Here is a 25,772-nt window from a genome sequence, read left to right as displayed (position 1 = left end):
GAAATTCTTGTGTATTCACAATTAGTTTTCCTCAGGACAAATTTCTAGAAATGGAAGTAACAGATCAAAGGTTATACATGTTTTAAAGGTTTTTGATGTGTAGCAACAAAATACTCAATAGAAAAGTTATATAAACATTGTCTCCACCAGGAGCATACAAAGCTATCCCATTCACCACACCCTTGCCAACACTGGCTGTTGTCATTTTTCTACCTTTCTGGAAGTAGTAAAAACAATGAACTTTTTCAAAAACAGGTATTTTTTATCATGAGAACACTTACTTATAAGAATAAGATGTAGCCTTTGAAATCTGTTTCAGAGCCTTTGTGTGTGATGGCAGTCCAGTCAAGCCTTAGACACCAGATGTTGGAAATGCAAAGATGCATGAGGTGAAGGCCCTGCTCTTTTGGAGTCCTGTGAAATGACAAAATATGCCCTCCTGTGGTGGCTTATTTTAAAACAAGTAATGCTTGTTGGTTTGCACAGGTTCTGAATATTGAGGAATTATCTGTTAACTAATTTATAGTTACAACTTATTCTGTAACCAATATGAAAAAAATTTTAAGTATCTGTACAGCTGTAGTGTCCCTAACTAACCAAAGAATGACTACATTTCTTCAGTTCAAATGTTGACCTTTTCTAGTATTTATGACAAAATCAGTTAAAATCCATTAGGAATGGAAGAACAAGTGCTCTTTGAAAATATATTCCTAATGGCTCATCATCTTCCTAGTAAGGCTATTGTCTGCAGAATCAGATTCCTAGAACTCCCCTCTTTGGTGCTGGAAGGCCAGGTGACCACTTTCTAATGGATTTCTCAGCCCAATAAGAAGCTGTGCAGTGGACTAGTGTGTGAGAAGCGCCTGTCTCATCTGCTTTGTAAAGCCACAAACAAATCTTAAAATTTCACTCTCTCATTTCAGATGGCAGGTAGATGGTAATTTCAGGACAAATGTAATTTCAGCTTTATAATTTGATTATAAAGCTATTTTGCAATACATTTAGGACCTAAGCAATAAGCATTTTATTTACTATGTCCTTCTATTTTTATAATTTCCCATTGACAGACTAGTATTCTATTAGAGAGTGGTTCTCAACCTTCCTAATGCTGCAACCCTTTAATACAGTTCCTCATGTTGTGGTGATCCCTAATTTCATTGTTACATAATTAAAGCGTAGTGATTAATCACAAAAACAATATGTAATTATATATGTGTTTTCCGATGGTCTTAGGTGACCCCTGTGAAAGGGTCATTCAACCCCCAAAGGGGTCGCGACCCACAGGTTGAGAACCACTGTATTAGAGGGTCATCCCACTTGAATGTAATGAAGAGTCTTGGTGCACCTGACTTACAACATTCAGTTTCAGCCAGAGCTGTAAGCCACCAGCCTCGGCCATCTCCCAGCTCTTCCAGGTTTCCCATGAGCCAGTTCACCCTTACTAATGAGAAGTGTTCACGGGAATACTTTGTATTTAAATTTCTTAGGTGTTTTTGGAAAGGAAAGATTCAGACATTCAGAAGAACACCAGACTTTGGATTTGAGTTCCCAGTTCTGCCATTCTGTAGTTGTATGACCTTGGGCAAATCACCTGATCTTTATTTCCTTACCACTGAATGGGAGTCTAAAAACAGTGTTTGCCACATGCGGTTATCATGGCAAAGGAAGTGTGTGTTCAGTGTCAAAGTACTTGCTTAGCTATGAAGCATTATTCAAATGATTACCTTTGTCACCAAGAAGATTTGAAACTGGTTGGACTTTACTTTTTTTTCTTTTATTTTTTAAATATATTTTTATTGATTTTAGAGAGGAAGGGAGAGGGAGAGAGAGATAGAAACATCAATGATGAGAGAGAATCATTGATCGGCTGCCTCCTGCACGCCCCCAACTGGGGATTGAGCCCACAACCAGGGCATGTCCCCTTGATCGGAATTGAACCCGGGACCCTTTAGTCCACAGGCCAACGCTCTACCACTGAGCCAAACCAGCTAGGGCTAATTTCTTTTCCTTTAAATACTATTTCAGGTGCATTGATAAGTTCTCTAAATTGGGGAAATGTAAAAGTTCATTTACCCTTACAAATAATTTTTAGCCATGTACCTTTAGAAGGAAGTGCATGTGTTGTGCATATTTCCTGTAAATGAGATATGTGCATAGTCATGGTTTGGAAGTCCCAGTTTTATCCTCCATCAAAATATGGGAGTTTTGAATTAGAGAAAATGATAAGGACAGGCCAAGGATGAAATGAGTCAGCAGCTCCATCTGCAGACCTCTGGGCACAGGAGGGTTAATGACTCTACTCATTTAGGCAGTACCATCATTCTTATTAGTGAATGCTCACAGGAGCCTCCCTACCAGGATACACATGCACTGACCGTTACCTGAAGAGATTAAATAGTGACCTGGGGGGTATCCTGCACAGTTGTAAAGTGACATGTTACAAGTGTCCAGTGGCTCTTGACCACGAAGTGAGTTAAGGGCTGTAAGTAACAAGAATGCACGCCTGCAGGCATTCCAAAGTCCGGCAGAAGAGTGAGATGGACATCGTCGTTTTTGAAGACTTGAATGGAGCGGTGAAGTTTTCGAGCTCTTTACCCTACCCCAATAATCTTAACAGGTAAGGTACAGTGGCATTTTTCTTCAACACATTTTTTCCCCTTTTTTTGAAATAGATGCCTGAGGTGACAGCTGATAGCTTTTAAATAGGTTATCAGGATATCAACCTATGATAAAAACTGGACATAATCCATTTTAGTCTTAAACTTAGGTGGATTCCCAGCCCAAGCCCCATCTAGAAATCTTTTCTAAATTCACATAGCAATTTATATGTACCTTTGATTACGATTAGTAGCTTCAACCTTGTGTTACATTATGTTTTGCATTGAGTTGATCTCCTACTCACCTGTAAGCCTTTTAAGGGTTGGGAATATTTCTCCTTGCATTGCTTATGTAACCGAGTACTGTGTAATAGCCAACAAATAAACATTTATAGTTTGAACAGCATTGCAATCTGGTCTTAGAGTCAGAATACGAACAGTTAAACAATAATATCAGAATTGGGGAATGGTACAAAAGAAAGCCAGAAGGCAGTCACATTATCCATGAATAGCATGGATAACAATTACCGTGAGTATATAGAGGATGGGGAGATGTATTGTGTGCAGGAGAGCTATGTGGAATGACTTTGGCTGAGCTAGAACTTGGTGGAAGGACCTGGAAAGATGTGCAGGACATGGATGGATAAAGAGGAAGGAAGTTCAAAGGGGAAAAATTGGGGGGAGCAAAGGCACGTTTAGGGAATCAGTCAGTAGCAGTACTTACTGGCTTCGTGAAGGCCTTTTGTGGGGGTGGTGAGAGGTCAGGGGAGACCTTACAGGAGGCAGGTTGGGAGGGCCTGCAGTGCCAAGGGGAGAAGTGACCTGTGTCGTATGGACCTTTGACGAGGTGATTAACCACATAACTCCAGCAGCAGGGGTTCCAGGTTGAGTGTGGGGATCACCCGGAGGTCAGGCACGCCTATAAGTGCATTTACAAAGCTTAGATCATTCTCACAGAGCCAGTTGGACATCAGCCTATTGACCCATCTGCTGAGAAATCCCTAGTTTTGAGGGTTGTTTTTTTTTTTTTTAACAGACCAGGAGAGGGGATAAGCACCTGAATAATTAAGTTGGTTGGAAATGTTTACTTTTTCTCTCAGATTAATTCATTTTAAGTGATTATTTTATTGGCTGCCATCCGTGTGTGTAACGGTGAAATGGATGTGTGTGCTTTTTAATCCCACGTGAAGGCCCCCTGAAATTTGCATTAGAGGCGTCCCTCCTACATTGTGCTCCTCTTCTTCTCAGCATCCTGTTGCAGCGACTGGAGAAGTGGCTGCAGCTGATGCTGATGTGGCACCCCCGGCAAAGGGGCACTGACCCCGCGTACGGGCCCAACGGCTGCTTCAAGGCCCTGGATGACATCTTAAACTTAAAGGTGAGTGTGGAGGCAACAGGTCAGGTCCCCATGGGACACAGCAGTTGTTATGAGAAAGAAATACTCATTAAAAACCAGGTCGTGGGCCGCCTGACCATTGGGGAAATTTAGGCTGCTGTGAGAATCTCTCTCTACATAAATAAGAGGGTAGAACCCGTGCTGACTGACATAGGTCATAAAGTTGTAGCTATGGACAAACACGAATATTACAGACTAGAGTATATGTACCAGGGCCCTCAGCTAGGCCCTTGCTTTGTGTGGCTGGGAAGTGTTGGGACTAGCAAAGGATCCAGAGATGGGCATTTCTGTAAAGTTGGGATTTTTCAATAACATCTGGGTTGTGTTGCAGCTGGTTCATATCTTGAACATGGTCACAGGCACCATTCACACCTATCCAGTGTCAGAAGACGAGAGTCTGCAGAGCTTGAAGGCCAGAATTCGGCAGGACACGGGAATCCCTGAGGAGGACCAGGAGCTGCTGCAAGAAGCGGGCCTGGCGTTGATCACTGACAAGCCTGCTACTCAGTGTATTTCAGACGGGAAGGTGAGCCCTGGGCTTCTTGCAGCATTCCCTGTTTTACCCTGACATTGCCTGCAAGGAAAATAATCATGCATTCAGATTTCAGCTCTACTTAGTCAGTTCTGCTCATCACACAGATACCTGCCTGTTTTTTAAAAGTTGGAATGAGAGATCCCCTGTGTGTCCTATAGGAGACACCAGTCACTCCACACCTGTCTTGTTACATCCAGGCCACTTAAGAGTGCCTCTATTCTGCCTTTGTTGTCAACGTGATGCTTCGTTTTTCCAAGTCAACCAAAGCTATTGATGATGCGCCTCTTGTGTACAGAACTGTGCTGACAGCCACGGCAATGCAAGACATGGTCCCTACCCCCACAAAACTGATGAAGTTAACATGTCAGAAACAATCATTGGAGAGAAAAGGAGATAGCAGATGTCTAAATTGCACTTAAAAGACAATCACAGAATAAAAGGGAATGTAATAAGTTGCAAATGAGGTGTACGTTGGGATAAATAAGTGTAAAAGGAACAGGAAAAGGAAGTGAGGCCAGTTGGGTGCTTAGTACTTGCTGGCTGAAGACAATGCTATTGGTGAACAGTGGGAACCACTCTGAAATATCTTCATCATTACTTGGATAAAGGAGGGGTTGGATTCAGGAGATCTCATTTTGTTCTTGTCCCTTCGCAGCTCAACGAGGGCCACACATTGGACATGGATCTCGTTTTTCTCTTTGACAACAGTAAAGTCACCTATGAGACTCAGATCTCCCCACGGCCCCAACCTGAAAGTGTCAGCTGTATCCGTAAGAACGTCATTGTGGTTATTTGTTGTTGTTTTCAATAATCACTTATAACACTTGGGACAAGGCAGGAAGGAGAGACATGTATTTGTATATACTTTTCCTCTTTTGCTGCCTATTTTTTAAATGCCTGTGTAGTAGTATTCCATTGTACGAATGTTAGATAGACATTTTAAAAATGTTTTTTAATCCTCAACTGAGGATGGTTTTTTTTTTTTAAAAAGTATGTTTTTATCAATTGTAGAGAGAGGAAGGGAGAGAGAAAAAGAGATAGAAACATCAGTGATGAGAGAGAATCATTGATCGGTTGTCTCTTGCATGTCCCTTACTGGGGATCAAGCCCACAACCCAGGTATATTGTCCTGACTGGGAATCGAACCATGACCTCCTGGTTCATGGGTCGATGCTTAACAATGGAGTCACACCAGTAAGCAGGCCGACGTTCTATCCACTGAGCCAAACCCGGTTAGGGCTGTTTATTTTTTAATTGATTTTATTTTTTATTGTTGTTGTTTCGGGGTAATTTTTAAAAAATTTATCTTTATTGTTGAAAGTATTACAAATGTCCCCCCTTTTTCCCCATTGACCCCCTCTACCCTGCCCCTGCACTGCCTGCCCTCCCTCCCTCAGCCTTCACCACACTATTGTCTGTGTCCATGGTTTTTTTATTGATTTGAGAGAGAGTGAGGGAGAGAGGGAGAGAGAAACATTGATGTGAGAGAGAAATATTGATCAGTTTCCTCCTGTATGCACCCTGATGGGGAATCAAACCTGCAACCTTTTGGTGTATGGGATGATGCTTCAATACACTGAGCCACCCAGCCAGGGCGAAGGACATTTCAATGTACCTCCCAGTCCTGTTTACAAACACACACACACACACACACACACACACACACACACACACAGAATAAGCAGATCAAGTGTTCAAAGGCTTAGAGATCTCTAGGCTTATTGTTTAGTCATCTTCCAGGACTGACTGCTGGTTGAAGCTGCATTTTTAGAAAGCTTCATATGACCTTAAAATATTGTGAGCGTGGAAGTTTCTATTGAAATTATATGAGCCTGTGTACATATGACTATCTCCACATGATTCACAAAGTCTTTCTTCAAATCCAATCTAAAGCTGTTTATTGACTAGTGCATGCTGCTTGTTCTGTAATGGGGTACTCGGATGTATGAGAGAGTAACCAGGCATAGCACCCCAAAAAGTCCTGTAGTTATGTAACTTTTTAAAATGTAGAAGTGCCAGTGATGTTGCAAGGCAGGATGTGGTTAACTGTAGGGGAGTAATTCTCTGACATTGCATATGACTCTGTTCCAGTTCAAGAGCCCAAGAGGAACCTGCCTTTCTTCCAGCTGCGGAAAGTGTGGGGCCAGGTCTGGCACAGCATCCAAACCCTGAAGGAGGACTGTAACCGGCTGCAGCAGGGACAGCGAGCTGCCATGTACTGTGCCAGGCGGTTTTGGATTTAACGGACTTAAAATTGCTTGGTGGCTTTTGCCACAGGGAGGTGGCGGAGGCAGGGGCCCAGAAGCAGCTGTTAGGGAGACACTGGTTTGGGTGGGCAGGACGCGGTCAGCTGGAGTGGATGGAGGAAGACCCTTTTAGACATGACAGGGTGAGGTCGGCACATGGAATCGGAGCATAAATGGAGGGTTGGGCTGGCTGAACTGGGGGCAGAATTTGGAACATGGAGGGGCTCATTGCAATTTGGGTTAGCAACACTCCCCTGATTGTCATACCAGGGACTGCCTGACTTTCCCCCCAGGTTATGACTAGTTTGGATTATTGGACCTTTGTGTAGTACTCTGTCCAATTCCAATTTTGGCGCAGGACCTCATGCATTGCTGAGGACGGGGAAGTTGTCTTGATGGCTATGAGTGGCTGCTCTTATAATAATTATAGCAGGGATCTGCCTTGGCATTTGAGGCAGTTTTGTTATTGTACAGGAAATGGTATTTGGATCCCAAAGATGCCTGAAGGCTCTGTTTCTTGTGGTCCCTACAGGATGAATCTCCTCCGGAATAACAGCTGCCTGTCCAAGATGAAGAATTCCATGGCCTCCATGTCTCAGCAGCTCAAGGCCAAGTTGGATTTCTTTAAGACCAGCATCCAGATTGACCTGGAGAAGTATAGTGAGCAAACTGAGTTTGGGATCAGTGAGTGTACTCTTTGCAATGAGTTTGGAGAGACCATTTCATTCTTGTTTTCTCTTCCTGAGGTTTCTTTTATCCTTTTATAATCAAGTTGCTTGTTTCTGTTTTGGTTTTGTGGTGTCTTCATTTTGTTTTTCATTTTTTCCCCTACATTTTTTTTTTTCCAGCATCAGATAAACTGCTGCTGGCCTGGAGGGAAATGGAACAGGCTGTGGAGCTCTGTGGGCGGGTAGGAGACTCATTTTAGGTTTATATCCTTACTGAGGCTTTTCTCTACCATTTTCCACTTTCTCAAACACTAGGCCGATCTTGTACGTGAGAACTCAAGTTTTCCTCGCCATGCTCTTTGACTTTAACTAGAACTTGCTGGAAAGAAGCTGGGAGAGTAGCCACTAAAGGGGGCCCCACTGTGGCAGATCCAGGAGCTGCACAGATGGACAGAGCTGGTCTAAATTTGAATAAGGAGCAAAGTGTGATATGTCCTTGGGGGGAAGCCTAGACATCTTCCTATTAGAAAGGGCCTTGGATGAATGAATAATCAACACTCCATCTAGTCCAGCCGTGGGCAAACTACGGCCCGTTTGAAATGAATAAAACTAAAAAAAAAAGAAAAAGACTGTACCCTTTTATGTAATGATGTTTACTTTGAATTTATATTAGTTCACACAAACACTCCATCCATGCTTTTGTTCCGGTCCTCCGGTCCAGTTTAAGAACCCATTGTGGCCCTTGAGTCAAAAAGTTTGCCCACCCCTGGTCTAGTCAAAGGTTTTTGCCTCGTTTTATTGGGTCATTAAATCCATAGGAAAGAAAAGATCTAGACAGAGGGTCTTAGGACAGTGTAGATCAAATGCCACTGAAGATGTTAATTGGGAAGGCGGGAGAAGTATTACTTAGTGATCCTAACACAAATTGAAGACCTTGGGCTCTGAGCCTTTTTCTTGGACTTTTCCAACATTTTCCCCTGTGACTTTGGGCAAGGACCTTCACCTCTGTGTTCTTTAATGTTTGTGTCTGTAAATCAATACTGAATGAATGCTTAAAGGTGAATTTATATAGATAACACATTATTTAACCATAGAGATGGGCACTCATATACGTAATCTGTGAAATAAAGGAACCCAGGACCCCCACATGGGATGGCATTGGATGGACAAATTAAGAGAAGAGAAAGCAGGGGGATGCTGTGCATTGGGCATCTTCTATATGCCAGGCACCATGCCAGATACTTATCTGACCCCTAAAACTGCCCTATTAGAAGCTTGTTTTTGGTGGAGGAAACTACAGATCAAGGGTTAAGTAACTTGCCCAAAGGTCACACACAAAGTGGTAGACCTGAGATCCAAAGCCAGCTCATTCTGACCCCAAAGTCCATATTCCTTCTAGGGAGTCAATTGAGAGTCTACAATCAGTTTGAAGGGTTTTCCCCCAAAATCTTACATCTCAGAATACGCGTATTATGTCAGTTGACATTAGCACAGCTTTTTCATCAGGAGAATGAAGTAAAACATCTGGTGGAACGGATGATGGCACTGCAGACGGACATCGTGGACTTGCAGAGGAGCCCAATGGGTCGGAAGCAGGGGGGGACGCTGGACGACCTGTGAGTACCAACTGGGTGGGGATCACACAATGTCCCTAACACATGCATGTGCCCCGACTGGAGTTTCTGTATGTGTGTTGGGAACACGTGTGGTTATTATGGAGGCTCGTGAGACTGTTCTCCCGTAGAGCATGCACCCCTGGCCCCCAGTGAATCCTCTTGGCAAGCTCCAGAGAGGAGCAAGGACAGATCACCATCCTTCTGAGCCTTAGTTTCCCAATCTGTTTAGTGGCCAGAAAAGTTGTCTCACCTCCCAAAGTTGTGAGGATCAGTTCAGCTCATGCCTAGAGCAGTAGTTTATAAACTATAAAGGCTATACTGCAAGGAGCCTTTGTCATGGTATCAGGTGTCACTGTTCGTCGAGCTCACCCTGTCCCAGGTGTAGCTTGAAAAGCAGAAACTGGCGCAGAGACAGAGAAGCCTGGGAACTCTTAGAAGTTCAGACCTGGAAACCGCACATTTGAGTCTTTATCAGGACTTAGGCCTTGGCTCCAAGAGAGGACGAGGCACCAAGTAGAGCAGTCCTGCCTGCAGGAAGCTCACACAGCCCCCAGGATGCAGATGGGAGGGAGGCAGGCAGGCACATCAGCCTCTCACAAGCTATTGCATTTGGGCTCAGCGGTGTCCTCTGATGCTTTTACTAGGGTTCCCAGGACCAAGAGCCAGAACATCAGAAATCTGATTATCCGTACCCTATATTTTCTTGTATCATTTAAACTTTTATTCTCCTCTAGTTTTCAAATGAAAATCACCTCTGAAAATATCAGCCTGTCTCATTGTTGTTAAGAGGAAAAGGGGACAGGAGTTTGTGTCCACCCTGGTCTTGCATTTTCAAAAGGAGGCCATGCTCTCCAGGCTCAGATCCAGGGATGGCACCTGGAACCACTATTGCGGAAGCCAGAAATTCCAAGGGACAAAGTGGAGACTCCTTTCCTTAGGATCCTCTCTAATTAAACCTTGGAGATATTTGATAGTGAGGATTATCATGCCCTTATTATAGACATCACCTATAATATCACCAGGAATAATTATTTTCTCCAGTCAAGACATATTGCCAGCCTTGCTTCTAGAAATCAGTAATTCTACTGGCAGGAATCAGCTTATCAATGTTTAAGATGTTCTAATGTGGCCTCAAATCTAGACAGAGCTTCTTATTTGTATATTTCAGAGAAGAGGAAGCGAGGGAGCTTTACAGGAGACTCAGGGAAAAGCCTAGAGGTAAGTGGGGTTTTATGCCTGCCTTGGGTTCCTTGGCATCTCAGATGTGAGACATTGGTCCTCTCTGCCAGCCACCTGTAGGAACTGTGCAATTCCTCTCCTCTTTCCAGACCAGCGAACTGAGGGTGACAGCCAGGAAATGGTGCGACTGCTACTTCAGGCAATCCAAGCCTTTGAGAAGAAAGTGCGTGTGATTTATACACAGCTCAGGTATAAGCCCTGACTTTCCTACTCGAGGTAGCATGTGAAGAAGCAGCAAGGCTGTGTGAGGCCACTTCTTCACTCCATTCTGATGCACTTGTCCACGTGAAGAAAATATCTGCAGCTGCTGACTGGATTCGTAATCGCCTGGGATTATGTTCTCCCACTTCCTCCAACCCAAATGCCACTGGACTTTCTCTTGTTTATTCTTTACAGTAAAACTGTGGTTTGCAAGCAGAAGGCTCTGGAATTGTTGCCCAAAGTGGAAGAAGTGGTGAGTTTAATGAATGAGGACGAGAAGACTGTTGTTCGGCTTCAGGAAAAGCGACAGAAGGAGCTCTGGAACCTCCTGAAGATCGCTTGTGTGAGTGAGCCCCTGTAGCCTGGTCCGCAGCCCTCAGTCTGCCATCTCTCTGGGCCTTTAATGAACTAGAGGCCCGGTGCATGAAACTTCATGCACTGGAGGGGGCGACCCTCAGCCTGGCCTGCCCCCTCTCACAGTCTGGGAGCGATCAGGGGAAGGCGATGCCCCCATCACACCTCTGCTGCTGCCACTGGTGGCAGCGCAAGCCTCAGCTGGCTCTGGTTACCTGTGCCTTGGGCCAGCCCTGGACGGCTGGGTGGCTGAGGGCAGATCTGGCTGCACCATGCGCCTGCTGGCTTCCGGCTAGACTGAAAGGACTGTGGGACTCCAGCGGGGCTGAGGGGACTGGGCACCACCATCTTGGGGCTATGAGCACCGCCATCTTTGTGACAGTGTGACGGTCAATTTGCATATTCCCTCTTTGTTAGATAGGATTACCACAAAACATTCTGTCAGAAGTCTGAAATCAAGGTGTTGGCAGGGCTAGGCTCCCTCTATAGGCTCTAGGGGAGGAACCTTCCTGCCTCTTCCAGCTTCTGGTGGCTCCAGGTGTTCCTTGGCTTGTGGCCACATCACTCCAATCTCTGCCTCTGTGTTCTGGATGTCTCTTATAAGAACACTTGTCATTGAATTCCAGTCCCACGTGAATAGTCCAGGATGATCTCATTTCAGGATCCTTAACTACACCTGCAAAGACCCTCTTTCCAAATAAGGGCACACCCCTAGGTTCCTGGAGTTAGGAATGGACAGATCTTTCGGGGGTCCTCCATTTAGTCCTCTGCAGTGCACGGCAGCATGATGTGGTGGATCCTCACCTATGTCTGCTGCTTCTATTGTAACTCATACTTTCTGTGACCACCACCTGTCATAATGTAGCTGTGACTTCATTGAATGCTGCTCAGAGAGAAAACAACATGAAAAAGAGAGCTCAGGACAAAGAAGTGAAAAGAGACAGGTAAAAGCCATGAAGCCACAGCTGGTGGGAAGGCTGCACAAAGGCGGAAGAGGCTGAAAAGACAGCCATGTAGTCATTGATAGCCTTTAAGAGCAAAGAGGAGAATGGGAATTCTTAAGGTGGAAAGTGGGATACAAGGATGGTGTTTTTTAAGATCATGGCAACTGGAGCATATTGTAGGCCAAGTAGAAGTAGACAGTGTTCTGGGGATTCACAGTATCAGAGTAATAGACAATTTAGTCTCCAGTCTTGAGAACAACAGAGAGGTCAGAATCATGAGCGTGGCCTTGGGAAGTGAGGAGGAAAAGAAAAGGGGAGAGATGACGAGGCAGACAAGATTTAAGGGGGAGAGGGAAGTTGAGGTATTCACAGGCAGTGGCCTGATCTGCCATCTGCATCCATTCAACATCGAGTGCTGACTATCTGCCCAGCGGGGTGCTGAATACTAGAGCTATGGGAGGAAAAATAAGCATGGCCCTTGGCCCGAGCTCATAATCTGGTGAGGGGCACAGACAGGGAAATGAATGAGAACAATTTAGGTGAGGAAGTGACGTACAGCAGCTCTAGTAGGCACAAGCTACAGCATAAATGCAGAGGAGGAATGCCAGCTTCAGTCTTAGAGGTGAGGGAACCACAGAATTTCACCTGAAGAATGAGTAGGACGTAGGTAGGTGTCTAGGTGGAGAAGAGGACACTCCAGGACAAAGACGATGCTCTGTCAAAGGCCTGGAGCAAGGAGGAATAGCAGGTTGGTGTGGGGTGGGGGAAGCGTATCGCTGGGGATGGCATTGGATAGCTAGGCAAGGGCTAGCTCAGACAGGCCACACCTTATTTTGAAGAAATAAAGGAAACATTGCAGTATTTGTTTTTTCCTTTCATACTGAAGAACGTTAAGTATGGAAATGGGATTAAGATTTTAGGAACTCACTCTGATGGCAGCTGGAGAACAGATTTGAGACTTTCATAGACCTCACCATTGAGCGTGAGTAGCCACTCCATGGGGGCAGAATTGAGTACTTGCTGTGGTTCATAGGACAGGATGGTAGAAAAGTCAGGAGCCCAAAAGCACAATAGTGATCTTCCTTCCTTGTGGACCCAGGCAGAAGTAAAGGAGTAAGATGGGTCTCTCCAAGGGTGATAGTCGCCAGGGAAGGCACAGCTGAAGGACGAAGAGCAGGGCAAACTAGGGTTCTTGAATGGTTGGTTGAGGCTGGACCTTGATGTTCAGCTGGAAGGGAGAATGAGGAGCCAGTCTGTGCAGCTGAAAGGGATGGAAACAATGCAGGCTGCCGTGAGGGCGAGGAGAGGGGTGAATGAGCAGTAGGTGAAGCCAGCAGATGAGAGTGTGGTGAGGATTCGGGGAGGAAGAGGTGGCTTGAGGTGCTGAGAAGGTGGACCGCAGGTCATGTCTGGGCTGCAGGTTTGAGGAAGTGCAAGTAGCTGGAGCAGGAGCTGTTGATGGAGCATCTTGGCTTTGAAGGGGAGTGGCTGCCACAGCCTTGGAGGCAGCCTGCCCCGGTTTTCTTCTCAGCTGTCCCACAGATGGTGTGATTCACAGAAAGTCCCTGAAAACTTTAACACCTCACTTTTAGTCTCATATGAGTTCATTAAGCAACCAAACTTAATGGAATAAAGCTTACAAACATAGGCACTCAAATCTCTGTATTTAGAATCTTTTATCAAAATACAGAAACATTTTCTAAATTGAAATACAAACTACCAGCTGTTGTCACGGATACAGGGGTTGACCGATACACTCTAGGAATAGCACGTGTCTTGTGGCCAATTGTTTCATGAGAAGATACCATGGAGTGAATGCAAAAGTTGAACTATCCCTTTGCTCCAAAATTTTGTTGACTTTCTCTTTGGTTTTGTCCTTTAGAGCAAGGTCCGTGGTCCTGTTAGCGGAAGCCCAGATAGCATGAATGCTTCTCGCCTTAGTCACTCTGGTCAGCTGATGTCTCAGCCTCTCACTGCCCCCGACAGCTTACCTGAGTTAGTCAACAAAAGGTACGTCATAGTTAACAGTGCCAAGTGTAATATTCAAGGGCACGTCAGGAGGTCATGGGGTGGAAATGGATGTTGACCACTGATAGGCCATTTTATCTATCTAATGCTTTTGTGCGTGTTTTTCTTTGTGTTTCTGAGGCATGTTTTATTTAGCTATATATGGTAGGCACTGCAGGGACAAATGCCTCATAGTCCCTTGGGAGTCTGAATATGGTGGTCACTAAAATTTCCTTGTCTGAGGGTTGAATTAGTAATTGCTCAATGAGAATATTGAAAGTGCTGGTCAGTCACATGCTGTTATGTAGTCCATCAGACATTGTCTGGTCTTCAAAACCAGATTCCCTAGAGGGACGGCCCGATTCAATCCACCTGAGTCATCTTGCCTCCTCCCTCTCACCCACCACCGCTTTGAGTTACCAAGTTACCGGTTTCCTCCCATCACCTCTCATCACCTCCCATTCGTCCCTTCCCCTCCCCTCCTGTCACCTGGACCCCTGCCACAGAGGGGTGAACTGAGCACTTCAGCCCTTTCTGGCAGGGCTTTCTGCCTCCCTAGAGCAGGGGTGGGGAACGTCCGGCCCATGGGCCATACGAAATCATTTGCCCTGGCATGACATTAGGGGTGAGTTAATTAAATGTTTGACCAAATATAGCAGGCTAACTTTTAAGTTGATAATTTTTTATGGCCCATGAATGATGTTATAAATATCCAAATGGCCCTTGGCAGAAAAAGGTTCCCCACCCCTGCCCTAGAGGTTCCATTCTGAGACTTTTCAGGCATTTATGGCCACCTCAGAGCGGCTGTCTAGGCGGATCCACTGTTCCTGCACAAACTCCTTGCGCTAGCTCAGTGGTCCTTAAAGTCTGGTCCAAACTAGCAGTGTCAGCAGCATCTTGTTAGAAATGCAGATTCTGAATCAGAAACTCAGGGGTGGAGCTCATGCACACTCAAGTTCGAGAGCTTCTCTGGAATGGTCCTCCATTCTGGAGGGCACATCTGCTTCCCACCTCCTCCAAAGCCCTGGGGATTGCTCAATTCTTTAGAGTGTTTTTGTGTATGATTCAGTCCCACCCCCATTAACTCAGCATGTTCTATGTGCCAGGTCCTAGGCAAAGAGGCATGTTTTATTTAGCAAATAGATTAATGATTGCCTAGGGCAGGGGGGGAGGGGAATGGGAAGTAGTTGATAATGGGTATAAGATTGCTTTTTGGGTGATGAAAATGTCCCAAGACGAGATTATTGTGATGGTTGTACAATTCTGTAAATGTACTTAAACTATCAAATTGTAGGCTTTAACTGGGTGAACATTATGGTATGCCAATTTATCTCAATAAAGCTGTTTTTAAAAGTCCTGTTCTAGTACTTGGGGGAGTTCATAGCCTATACTGTTTTGGTACTTAATCCTATGTGGCCTTGGGTTCTTAATTCTCTTCCCAACCTACTGTGAGTCCCTTGAGGATAGTAAAACTGAGTCTTGTGCCTCCTACATTGTCCACTAGAGCTGGCCCCAAGCCTTTCACCTAGTTAGTAGCCTTGTAGATGAAGCTAAGCAAAAAAGGTGCCCTGTGTTCCTTCCATCAGTCATACTTTGCAAGGTGGGAGGACACTGCCTTCTTGGATTTGTCATATTCCTTCCAGTGAAATGCTCAGAGATCTGAAAGAGTCATCCTGGGCACACAGGTTGTCGATTGTTTCTCCACATCATAGAGCTGAGGTTAGAAAAGGGCAGATGGGTTCCCCCTATGTCGCCATGGCCCAATATTGATAGGACATGTGCATCATTATAGAAAAGAGAGAGCACAGATTAAATGAAATCAGTTCCCAGACCTGCTTTTTCTTGGAGCTTAAGGAACTGTGGAAACCTGGTGAAATTGCTTGGTTCATATATATTTTTTCCATTTCAAAAATTGGAAAACAGGTGATGTGGGAATTATCTTTAGATTTTGGCAATTGGAAAGAATCTATCCTATATAATAAAAGCCTAATATGCTAAGTGTCCGACCGTTCATTTGACTGTTCGACCAGTTTCTATGACGTGCCCTGATCACCAAGGGGCAGATGCTCCGACCGGTAGGTTAGCTTGCTGCTGGGGTCTGGCTGATGGGGACTGGGTGAGATGGGCCGGACACGCCCTGGAGCCCTCTGTGGTCCCTCCCCGCCTCGGATCGTGCACCGATGGGGTCCCTCGGCCTGGCCTATGCCCTCTCGCAATCTGGGACCCCTCGGGGGATGTTGGAGAGCCGGTTTCGGCCCAATCCCCACAGGCCAGGCCAAGTGACCCCACCAGTACACGAATCCGTGCACTGGGCCTTTAGTATATATAAAAGCCCAAGCGACCGTTCGACCATTTGACTGGTAGCTATGATGCTCACTGACCACCAGGGGGCAGATGCTCAATGCAGTAGCTGCCCCCTGGTGGTCAGTGCACTCCCACAACGGGAGCGTCGCTCAGCTTACCAACAGGCGCCAGACGCTGGGCTCATGGCTTGCGAGCACAGCTGCAGCAGTACAAGCCCCTCCTGCGGACACTCCCCCTGTGTGCCCCTCCCCCATCCAGACCAGGACTGGCATCAGGACCAGCATCAGGACTGACTGGGCGTGAGCCTGCGGCTCCTGCGGCTGCTTCTTGGTCATGGGCATGCTGGTATCGCCCTAGGACCGGGTGCGCAGAGACCACAGTGGAGCGGCAGCAGCGAGCCTACCGAGCGGTGGCAGCGGCAGGTGCAACGGGGGCGAGATGACCGGGAGTGGTGCGGCACCTGGCCCAGGCTCGGGCTCCTCCCCCGCCGCCTGCTGCTTCTCGCACTACTACATCCTTTGGGGAATGTAGGACTGCCAGTTTAGGCCAATCCCCGTAGGCCAGGCCAAGGGACCCCACCAATACACAAATCCATGTACCGGGCCTCTAGTTTTATATATTTAGCTATCTAGTTAAGTCTGAGAGAGTTCTTTTTTTACTTTTAACTTCTTTAGTAAGCTGAGATCTGTTTCCTTTTTTCACAGTGACAGGTGCTTATGGCTAGATTTGGGCTTCCAAAAAGTGCTTAGATGAATGTGATCACTAATCAATGACATGGTGTTTTAAGTTACTCAGAACCAAAATAATTCTATTAAATTTTAAAAACCTTGTCAAAAGCTGTTTAGCATATTTTTACATAATAATAGTATTATCTCTGAAAAAATATTATTGACACTTTCTAATAACTCAATCCTTTTCTCTAGTGAAGAACTGATGGCCGAAGCACACAGTCTCTGCACCCAGCTAGAAAGTGCAATGCAAGACACCATGAAAGAACAGGACCAGAGTTTACGGGTAATGGCCTATCCCATGTCCTTGATACTGCAGACGAGAAAAAGAAAACAGAAAGGCAATCCAGTGGTTCCTCAGTCGCAGTATACACTTGTGATTTTCTAATACATTGACCCTTAAACAACACAGGGATTAGGGATGCCAACTCTCTGCACAGTTGAAAATCTACATATAACTTCTGACTCCACAAAAACTTTACTACGAATAGCCTACTGTTGACCTGAAGCCTTACTGATAACATAAACAGTTGATTAACACGTATTTTGTATATGTATTACATACTATATTTTTACAATAAAGTAAGCTAGAGAAAAGAAAATGTTACTAAGAAAATCATAAAGATACATTTACTGTATTTATTGTAAAAAATCCGTGTATAAGTGGACCTGGGTAGTTTAAACCATGTTCAAGGGTCAACTGTACATATTTATTGTTATTCATCATTATAATAATGTTAACAATTATTGAATGGGAACAGTACTTTATGTGCATTGTCTCATTTAATCCTTTTAATACTTGATCTTTATGAAGAAGGTAATATTATTTTGAGAAGGCGCCCCCCCCCGACCTCCGTCAACTTTTGTCCCATTGTTGAACATTTGTGTGTTATGGGTGTTGTGCTGAACTTGAGGGATAAAGCAAGAACCTATCATGGCCCCACTTCTCAGGGACTCAGAGCTTAGCAGTAGGTAGCACTAGTTATAGGGCAGGTAACCTAAAGAAAAACTAGTCAAGATATAGGTACATTAAGACAAAACTAACATTGCTTCAAGGATCCTAAATCATTCCCTCAGATCTTTAAATGCCCTTTTCCTGCCAGTACAATCACCTACTAGCCTCCCTCTAACATCTTAGTTTTCAGAATAATCAGAGGGGAACACCATTAATTGTAATGCTGTGGTATTTATTTAAGTGTTCTCTGGTTTAGGGGCTTTCTCTATGTGTTGTTGCTACTGTTCCTCCTCCTGAGACTGTATATTTAATCCTTTCACTGCTAATTTGCATTTCTGCCAGAGGAAAAGGAAGTCTTATTAGAGGATTTCATTTGGTGAGGTTGGAAATCAATAGCTGAGATTTGCTCTGCTCCTAGATTATGCTATACTCAGCCAGTATACTCCTACGCTCCTATGCTACACTCCTAGGGCCTTTGCATGTGCTTTTGCTCCACCTGCCCACAGTGGGCATAAATAAGCACTGTGAGTACAAGTAATTCTAAAATTGCTTTTCTACTGTCCACAGTCCAGGAATCTCAGGGACTCCTAGCCAGTCCAAAGAAAAGATTCTGTATGGTTTTGAATATGTTTCTTTAGCTCATGGGTACCCTGCAATAACTATTATTAAATTTCCTTCTAAACTGTGCTGGTTGCCTCCTGGAAAAACAACAACTGAGGTGTATTTTTAACCTGCCTGTTGACTTTCAGTCTCTAGACTGGAGCTGGTTACAGATGGAGGAAGAAGAGCAGAATAGCTTGGAGAAGGCCTCCTGACTGTGTGGGTGGCCTTGACCACCCGATGGGCTGCCTGGCCTGAGGCTCTCCCACAGGTGTGTGTCCTGCTATCCTGATGTCTTCGGCACCCAGGTGGAGATCTTCTTACTGCCCCAACCGGTGTGGCACTGACCGTGGACCAAGGGTGTGGCACTTCCAGCAGCTCGTCAGGACACTGGAAGTCCTCCATCACAGAGGCCCAGCAAGCGTGGATGCCAGGCAGAGCATTAGGGAGACTAAACCACAGAGGCTCCCTCCTCTGCTCCGAAAACAGTGCTCAAGTACTGTGGCACCACAGACCACTGGACAAACGTCTAACATGAATATTTCAGGGCAAAGTATGAACAGCTCTTGATGCCAGCCTATCCTCTCCTGACCCCTCCTGATCTTCAGAGGCCCTTCCCCACATGTCCTCACAGTCAATGTTTCATTGGATTTGGTTTCTCTTGAACAGACTCTTAAGTCATGGACTTGGCCTGGTCCCATCCTCTCTCTTCCTCTTTTCATTTCACTGCTGCTAAAATCGTCTTTTTACCTACACTGTGGTGGTTATCCTCCCTTCGGCTCCCACGTCTATAGTCCTTTTAGCCACTAGAGCCAGGATAGAAGAGAAACTCCCTTCCTTTGGGTCCCAAAGATTACTTGGGAGTGAGTTGTCATGGAGAAGGAGGAGAGAAGAAAAGGTTACTTGTTAACCATTGGACTGCTGAACATGATGCTCACACCTCTGTCCTTGCTCGGACACACCTGTGTGTGGTGGAGGTGGGACAGGGAGTTCCTGCCTCATACCATCTAGCAGTATTATTAAATTGATTTATTTAAAAAATCGTTTCTAGATCTTGTGAAATGACTCAACACCTGTACTGGGTTCCACAATCCTCTGGTTAGAACTTATGAACTCGAAATCAACTCAATGGAATAGTACCTGGATCAAACAGTGCCATAGCAGTAGCACTGCCTCTTTGACATTTCATAAAATTTCACCTTTATATAAAAGCAGGAAAGAAAATGAGTTCAGATGATCACAAAAATGAGTTTGGTTGGAGAAGAAAGTTAGAATAAAAGAGTTTCATTAAGTGGCTTTCATGGGAATAGTACAGAAGGGTTTCATGGTCAAGTTTAGTTTTGGAAGTGCTTCATGCTTTGCCTCTGGGATCCACATTATATACTGGTATATTAAAGTAAGCAGGTCTTTGAATAACATTTTATCCAATGTCATTTCACTATAATGTTGATGAGATACTATAGGAACTTAACTCGTGATTATATCAATTAGCCTATGGTAAAATTGGTTTGGTTATACATTATTTTGCTTTAAGTTGCAGAACCCATTGATGATATTTTGTTAGTATGATGATTTGTTGAAATATTGACATATCTTAGGGTGACCAACTTATCTTGGTTTGCTGAGAACTTTCCTGGTTTTAGCCCAGAAAGTTCTGAATCTCAGTAAACTTCTCAGTCCCTGTCAACCCAGGATGATTAACCATCCTACATCATGATGTGTCCATATCCTGTGTAATTCGAAGTATTTGACACTTTACTTCAGCAAAATTGCAATTAGGACATTCAACAAGTACCTATTGAGCACCTCTATGTAGCAAACAAGAATTAACTACTTACTTTCATGGCGGTTACATTAGTGGGAAAAGGGTATAAAGTAAGGAGTCGATAATAGGCAAGTAACACATGTAAGTTTCAAATAGTTTCAGTGCTATGAAGAAAATAAAGCAGTAGTGGATAGAGTGCATAGTGTTATTCAGGAATGTGACAAGGAGGTGACTACTGGTCTGTGATTTGAATGATGAGAAGAAGGCAGCCAGGCAAAGGCCTGAACAATGAGAGAAGAGCCTTGAATTAGGTACATCTGTGTAGTAAACAAAGGGAAATGTGGGAAGTAGGAGAGATGGTAGAAGCTAGATCACATTAGGCGATGGGAAGGAGTATGGGGTTTTTAAAAAATTGGTTGTAGAGAAAGGGAGGTTGATGGAGAAACACTGATGTGAGAGAAACATCAATCAGTTATTTCCTGCACATGCCCCAACTGGGGAGAAACCTGTAACCTGGCTATGTGCTCTGACTGCCACCTTTTGGTATATAGGATGATGCTCCAACCAACTGAGCTACACTGGCCAGGGAAGGAGTGTGGATTTTATTCTAAGTGCAATGAGAAGGTATTTAAGAAAATGAATGATATAGTCTGATACACATTTTTTTTTAAAAGAATCACTCTTGTCCTATTTGGAGGGAACAAGAACAAAAGCAAGAAGCCCATTGAGGAGGCTACAGCAGTAATTGGGGATCAAGATCATAGTAGAGTGCACTAGGGTAGTGGCAGTAGAGGTGGTGAGAGGTAATCCAGTTGAGAATATATATTCTAGAGACAGATCAGACAAAACTTGCTGACAGATTGGATGTGGGGTGGAAAAAGCACAATTAAGAATGACTCGTAGGGTTTTTGCCTGATGGCAGGGTAGATTAAAGTGTCATTAACTAAAAAGGCAACCAACTGAATGGGAGGTAATATTTGCAAACAATAGCTCTGACAAGGGGTTAATATTGAAAATATATAAAGAACTCAAATAACTCAACACCAAACAAGTAATCCAATTAAAAAATGGGCAGAGGACCTCAACAGACACTTCTCCCAAGAAGAAATACAAATGCCCAAAAGATATATGAAGAGATGTTTAACATCACTAGCTATTAGGAAAATGCAAATCAAAACGACAATGAGGTAACTGCCACCCACCACCTGTTAGAATGGCCATTCTCATCAAGACAAGTAGTAAGTGTTGGAGAGGTTGTGGAGAGAAAGGAGCCCTCAGTCACTGCTGGTGGGAATGTAAATCGATACAGCCACGATGGAAAACAGTATGGTGGTTCCTTTAAAAATTAAAAATAGAGCTACCATATGATCCAGCAATACCTTTTCTGGATTTATACCCAAAAAACTCGAAAACATTTATTCGCAAAGATATATGCACCCCATGTTCATTGTAGCACTATTCTCAGTGGTGAAATACGGAAACAATCAGTGTCCTTCAATAGATGATAAAGATGATGTAGTACATATATACTATGGAATACTGCTCAGCCATAAGATGAAACACTATCATTTGTGACAACATGGACTTTTGAGGATATTATGCTATGCAAAATAAGTCAGAAAAAGCTAAGAGCCATATGATTTCACTTATATTTGGTATATAAAACTGACACTCATAGATAATGGAATGATGGTTACCAGAGGGAAGGGGGTAAGCAGATATTATAGAGAAAAGGGGCCAAATATATAGTGTTGGATTATGATTTGACTTGGGGTGGTAGACACACAATGCAGTATACAGATCATGTATGATAGAACTTTACACTTGAAATCGATGTCATCCCAATAATTTTTTTTAAAGTGTCATTAACTTGAGAAGGGGAAAAGTTAAGGAGAAGCTAATGGGGCAAGAATCAAGAATTCTATAGGACATTTTATCTTTGAGATGCCTATGATGGACAACTAAAGATAACCAGTAGGCAGTCTGATATATGGGATTAGAGTTCAAGAGAGATGGCTAGAAATACAAATTTAGGAATCTTCAAGCTAGACATGGTATTTTAAAGGGTGAAACTGGACAAGGTGGGGAATCTGGCTAGAAGATCGAGGCCTGAGGCCTTTTCCATTTAGGCTGGAGAGTGGAGGAGGAGCTGGGAACCAACACACAAAAACCAACAAACTTGAGGAGTGGCTACTACAGAAGAAGAAGGAAGAAGGAAAACACAGAGCATGTGCAATTTTAGAAGCCAACTGAAAACTATTTCAAGAAGCAAGTGGTTAAGTGGGTCAAATGTTAATGGTTGGTCCAAGAGGATGAGGACAGAAAATTGATCATTTCCCCTGATATTCTGGCACTGATTTTCTTTTAAGTTGGCATAATACTCATATTAAAAAAATGGTCCCACAGTTCCCTAAAATTGTAATGTTCATTATTCAGAGGTGAATAAAAACTTTATTTAAAGAAGAATCATCATTCTTCAGAAAAAAAAATAATATGAATATAGCCTGGAATAGAGATGGATAGGAAAAATGAACAGAAAAAAACTAATATGACTCATCCCCCCCCCAAAAAAAAAAACTTTAAATATTTTATTAAAGAACAGCTACTTTAGAAACTAAAGACACTCAAGCACTAGTCTACTCATGGCGTTTCTATACAACTAAAGAAGTTGACATCAAATGGACAAAAAAATAGTACAGAAGATCCATGTATTTTAAAAATTCATTTCTAGAAAGTAGGTCAGATGGACTCAAAGACCTCACTGAATGTAGGTAGCAACATACAGCTTTTTGCTGGGGCATAAAGATAGGAACAAGTCCATGCAGTCAAGAAAAAGTTCTTTTGCCTCCTGGTCTAAATGCTTGCCTTTAGTCTGGGTTCAGAGAAAAGTCCTAATCATTTGAACTGGTTGTCAATCAAAGTCCCCTTCATTTTGGCTTTGTTGGCTTCTAGTTCCGCCAGCTCTTGCAGCCACCTTTTGCTCATGCCTCTGCGCTCCAGCTGTTTTTCAATCACTTTGGCATTCTGTGCATATGAGTCAGCAATCTCCCTGGCCTCAATCTCCTCTTCCTCTTCATCAATAGTAGACACAGTGACAGAGCTGAACTTGCCCATGTCTTTAGTCCGTTTGGTCATCATCACCTTCTTAGGAGGCTCTTGCTTCTGAGTATATATATTCGTTTTGCCAAAACCCTGGCCAAACTTGACTACTGCTCCATCCACAATGAAGGTCACGGGAGCATTCTTTGGCTGGGACTGGTAGAAGAGTGGCAGTCCACACTTTGCACACTTCTTCCTGTACTGTCGTTCAATGCCTTCAGGCCTGCGAAGATACATAGTCTCCTGGTCTTCTGTGTTACAAAACTTGTGGGCGTGTTTGGCAGCATCAATCACCCGGGACTGATCCCGGGGCCTCATGGGCAATTTCTCCAACTGACAGTCCAGCACCAGAACCATCTGGCCACACAAACAGTAGTAGATGTGGAGGGGCTTCTCGCCGTCCTCATATTCCTCCCGGTCTCGGGTGTAGGAGCAGACAACTGACCGGGACACAACTTTAGGCATAGTTCACAGGAGGTGTTCACAAACGCAATGCCAAAAATAAGGGTTATGCAGAAAACAAGGTGACTCACTTCTAATTGAAGGTGGGAATCAAAGTAGTAAGAAGCTTCAGAATAAAGTTAAAAGGCAAGGGATTAAGGGCAAATACAAATATTTACAAAAACCATACAAAACTGTGCAAAAGGGTTAGTAGTAATATATTAAAAATCTAGCACATTAACAATAGACAACTACCTTATTAGAAAAATGAACAAAGGATATAAATAGGAAATTCACAAAAGAAGAAATACAAATGTCCAATAAGTATAACTTAAGATATACACTGATATTATAAAAGAAAACACCTACACAATCTAATCAAGGAAATATATCTAAAGCATTCCATTATTAAAAAATGGGAATTTTTAAAGAACTAGATTAGAAGATTTGAAAATATATGTCAGTAAAGATAAATGGTGAGATGTTCACTGATTTTTTTTCTTTTCTCCTTTTATACTTTTTCCTACAGCCATGCATCATTTTGTAATAAGCTTTTAATTTTATTTACAAAGCAACTGCCTGGAATTTGGCAGTATGAACCCCAGGAGTTAACACTGGTAAAATATTGCTGATGTCACATTTTCATTTCTCAAGCAGAACTATCAATTTCTCAGATGCAGGTCATCATGTTGTAATGGCAGTTTCATTGCTCATTAGGTTGAGCACTTCTCCCATTCTAGTGTTCTGTGTGTGTGTTTTTCCCCACCTTAGCCCCTACCGCGAAAGGCAGGGGGATCAAAAATAAAACGTCTTTTGACATTGGTTGGCATATCTGTTAAAAAGCCTCATAAAGGACTGGACAAAAATCGTGCACCTATGGATGAGGACAGTGGGTGGGGAGTGAGGGCGGAGGGTGGGGCGGGAACTGGGAGGAGGGGAATTATGAGGGGGAAAAAGAGGAACAAATGTAATAATCTGAACAATAAAGATTTAATTTAAAAAAATCTCATAAAGGAGGCTTTCCTGTTATCGGCATGTTTCATTAGGGCTCCGACTTCACCCAGTACAGGAGAACCCATTGCAGTGTGGCTGCACCGTATTCCATTCTCACAGAAAGTTTTGACAGTATTACCCTGGTGTTGTTGCCTCATCACATATAAAGTGCGTCGTGAATTCAATAGCTGTTACTGTGCACACATAAAATGTGCACAGAGAACTCAGCATTCTACCTCCCATCCAACCACCTTATACTGTGTACCCCACCATCTTAAGTTTTGACTTCAGAGTGAAAAATGGGGCTCCTATATTTCCCCTTTGAGGGAGGGCGTTTCAGAGGTACGTACTGAGAAAACAGAAACGTCTCAGGTGAGGAATCCAGGTCTTCCCGCAGGAACCCCATTGGGATGTAATTCCGGGGTGTCCGCTGCCCTCCTGCCAAATCCAGGTCCCAGGTCCCCGCCTCCCTACCGGCTCTCTGTCTCGCCCGCTGAGGTAGGGCTTTTTTCAAGGCTGCCAAAGCGGAGTGAGCTAGTGTGAGAACAGTAGGAGTTGTAGCTGCAGACGCAGGGCAGAGCTTGTGGACCATGGGAAGGAGTGTGAGGTTTATTCTGAAAAACTACCCACCTCTCCGCGTCCCTGTCCCCCTTCCAGCTGGGCGAGGGGGCCAGTCCCTGGCTCGGCGCACTGAGGCTCTCGGGTGCAGGCCGCCATGAGCAAACGGAAAGCGCCGCAGGAGACTCTCAACGGGGGGATCACCGACATGCTCACAGGTCAGCCCGGCGCCGGGGCCGCCGGCTTTCTTCGTTTCCCCCAACCCCTTGCCGTCCCTGCTCCCTTTCCCGTCCCGACAGCCCGGGGGATGGGGTCGGCCCCTCGCAGCGGGTGATCTTCCGTGCGGACCTTCCTTCCGCGCCGATGGCCGGTGGCCTGTGGCTGAGGGTCGGCTCCGCTGGGGCCCCGGTCGCCGCTCGGGCTGCTGTTGGCGTGGCCCGCGGAGCCGTGGAGGGCCCCCGCCCTTGAAGGTTAAAGGCGGCGACTTCCCCTCGTGGGAGAAACTCAGGTCTCGTCTGTGGACTCG

General features: G+C 44.4%; 2 protein-coding genes and 1 further gene across 8 annotated transcripts in view; 2 read left to right on the top strand and 1 right to left on the bottom strand.

Annotated features, from left to right (window-relative positions):
* Positions 1 to 19,433, top strand: part of IKBKB (inhibitor of kappa light polypeptide gene enhancer in B-cells, kinase beta) — a 52,292-nt gene extending 32,859 nt beyond the window's left edge. Inside the window, exons 8-21 of one of the 6 annotated variants that reach the window (XM_006765533.2) lie at positions 2,510 to 2,617; positions 3,846 to 3,975; positions 4,325 to 4,519; positions 5,184 to 5,298; positions 6,620 to 6,743; positions 7,307 to 7,458; positions 7,623 to 7,684; positions 8,949 to 9,058; positions 10,227 to 10,276; positions 10,387 to 10,486; positions 10,694 to 10,841; positions 13,679 to 13,806; positions 17,031 to 17,121; positions 18,540 to 19,433. In XM_006765533.2, the coding sequence (XP_006765596.1) occupies positions 2,510 to 2,617; positions 3,846 to 3,975; positions 4,325 to 4,519; positions 5,184 to 5,298; positions 6,620 to 6,743; positions 7,307 to 7,458; positions 7,623 to 7,684; positions 8,949 to 9,058; positions 10,227 to 10,276; positions 10,387 to 10,486; positions 10,694 to 10,841; positions 13,679 to 13,806; positions 17,031 to 17,121; positions 18,540 to 18,605 (1,579 nt within the window). In that variant the 3' untranslated portion in view covers positions 18,606 to 19,433. Of the gene's footprint in view, positions 1 to 2,509; positions 2,618 to 3,845; positions 3,976 to 4,324; positions 4,520 to 5,183; positions 5,299 to 6,619; positions 6,744 to 7,306; positions 7,459 to 7,622; positions 7,685 to 8,936; positions 9,059 to 10,226; positions 10,277 to 10,386; positions 10,487 to 10,693; positions 10,842 to 13,678; positions 13,807 to 17,030; positions 17,349 to 18,539 lie in introns of those variants that run through there. The other 5 variants (XM_006765531.2, XM_006765532.2, XM_006765530.2 and 2 more) reach the window with 5 other exon arrangements.
* A 3,153-nt stretch (positions 19,434 to 22,586) lies between these two features.
* Positions 22,587 to 25,184, bottom strand: LOC102775053.
* Positions 25,185 to 25,315: 131 nt separating this feature from the next.
* The window catches only part of POLB (polymerase (DNA directed), beta), a 20,894-nt gene continuing 20,437 nt past the window's right edge, over positions 25,316 to 25,772 (top strand). The window contains exon 1 of one of the 2 annotated variants that reach the window (XM_015565188.1): positions 25,316 to 25,473. In XM_015565188.1, the coding sequence (XP_015420674.1) occupies positions 25,404 to 25,473 (70 nt within the window). In that variant the 5' untranslated portion in view covers positions 25,316 to 25,403. Of the gene's footprint in view, positions 25,477 to 25,772 lie in introns of both variants that reach the window. The other variant, XM_015565189.1, reaches the window with a different exon arrangement.

Source organism: Myotis davidii, unplaced genomic scaffold, assembly GCF_000327345.1.
Source record: "Myotis davidii unplaced genomic scaffold, ASM32734v1 scaffold93, whole genome shotgun sequence".
Classification (NCBI taxonomy): domain Eukaryota; kingdom Metazoa; phylum Chordata; class Mammalia; order Chiroptera; family Vespertilionidae; genus Myotis; species Myotis davidii.
Note: the sequence above shows the minus strand (reverse complement) of the source record. Positions and strands in the feature narration are given on the sequence as shown.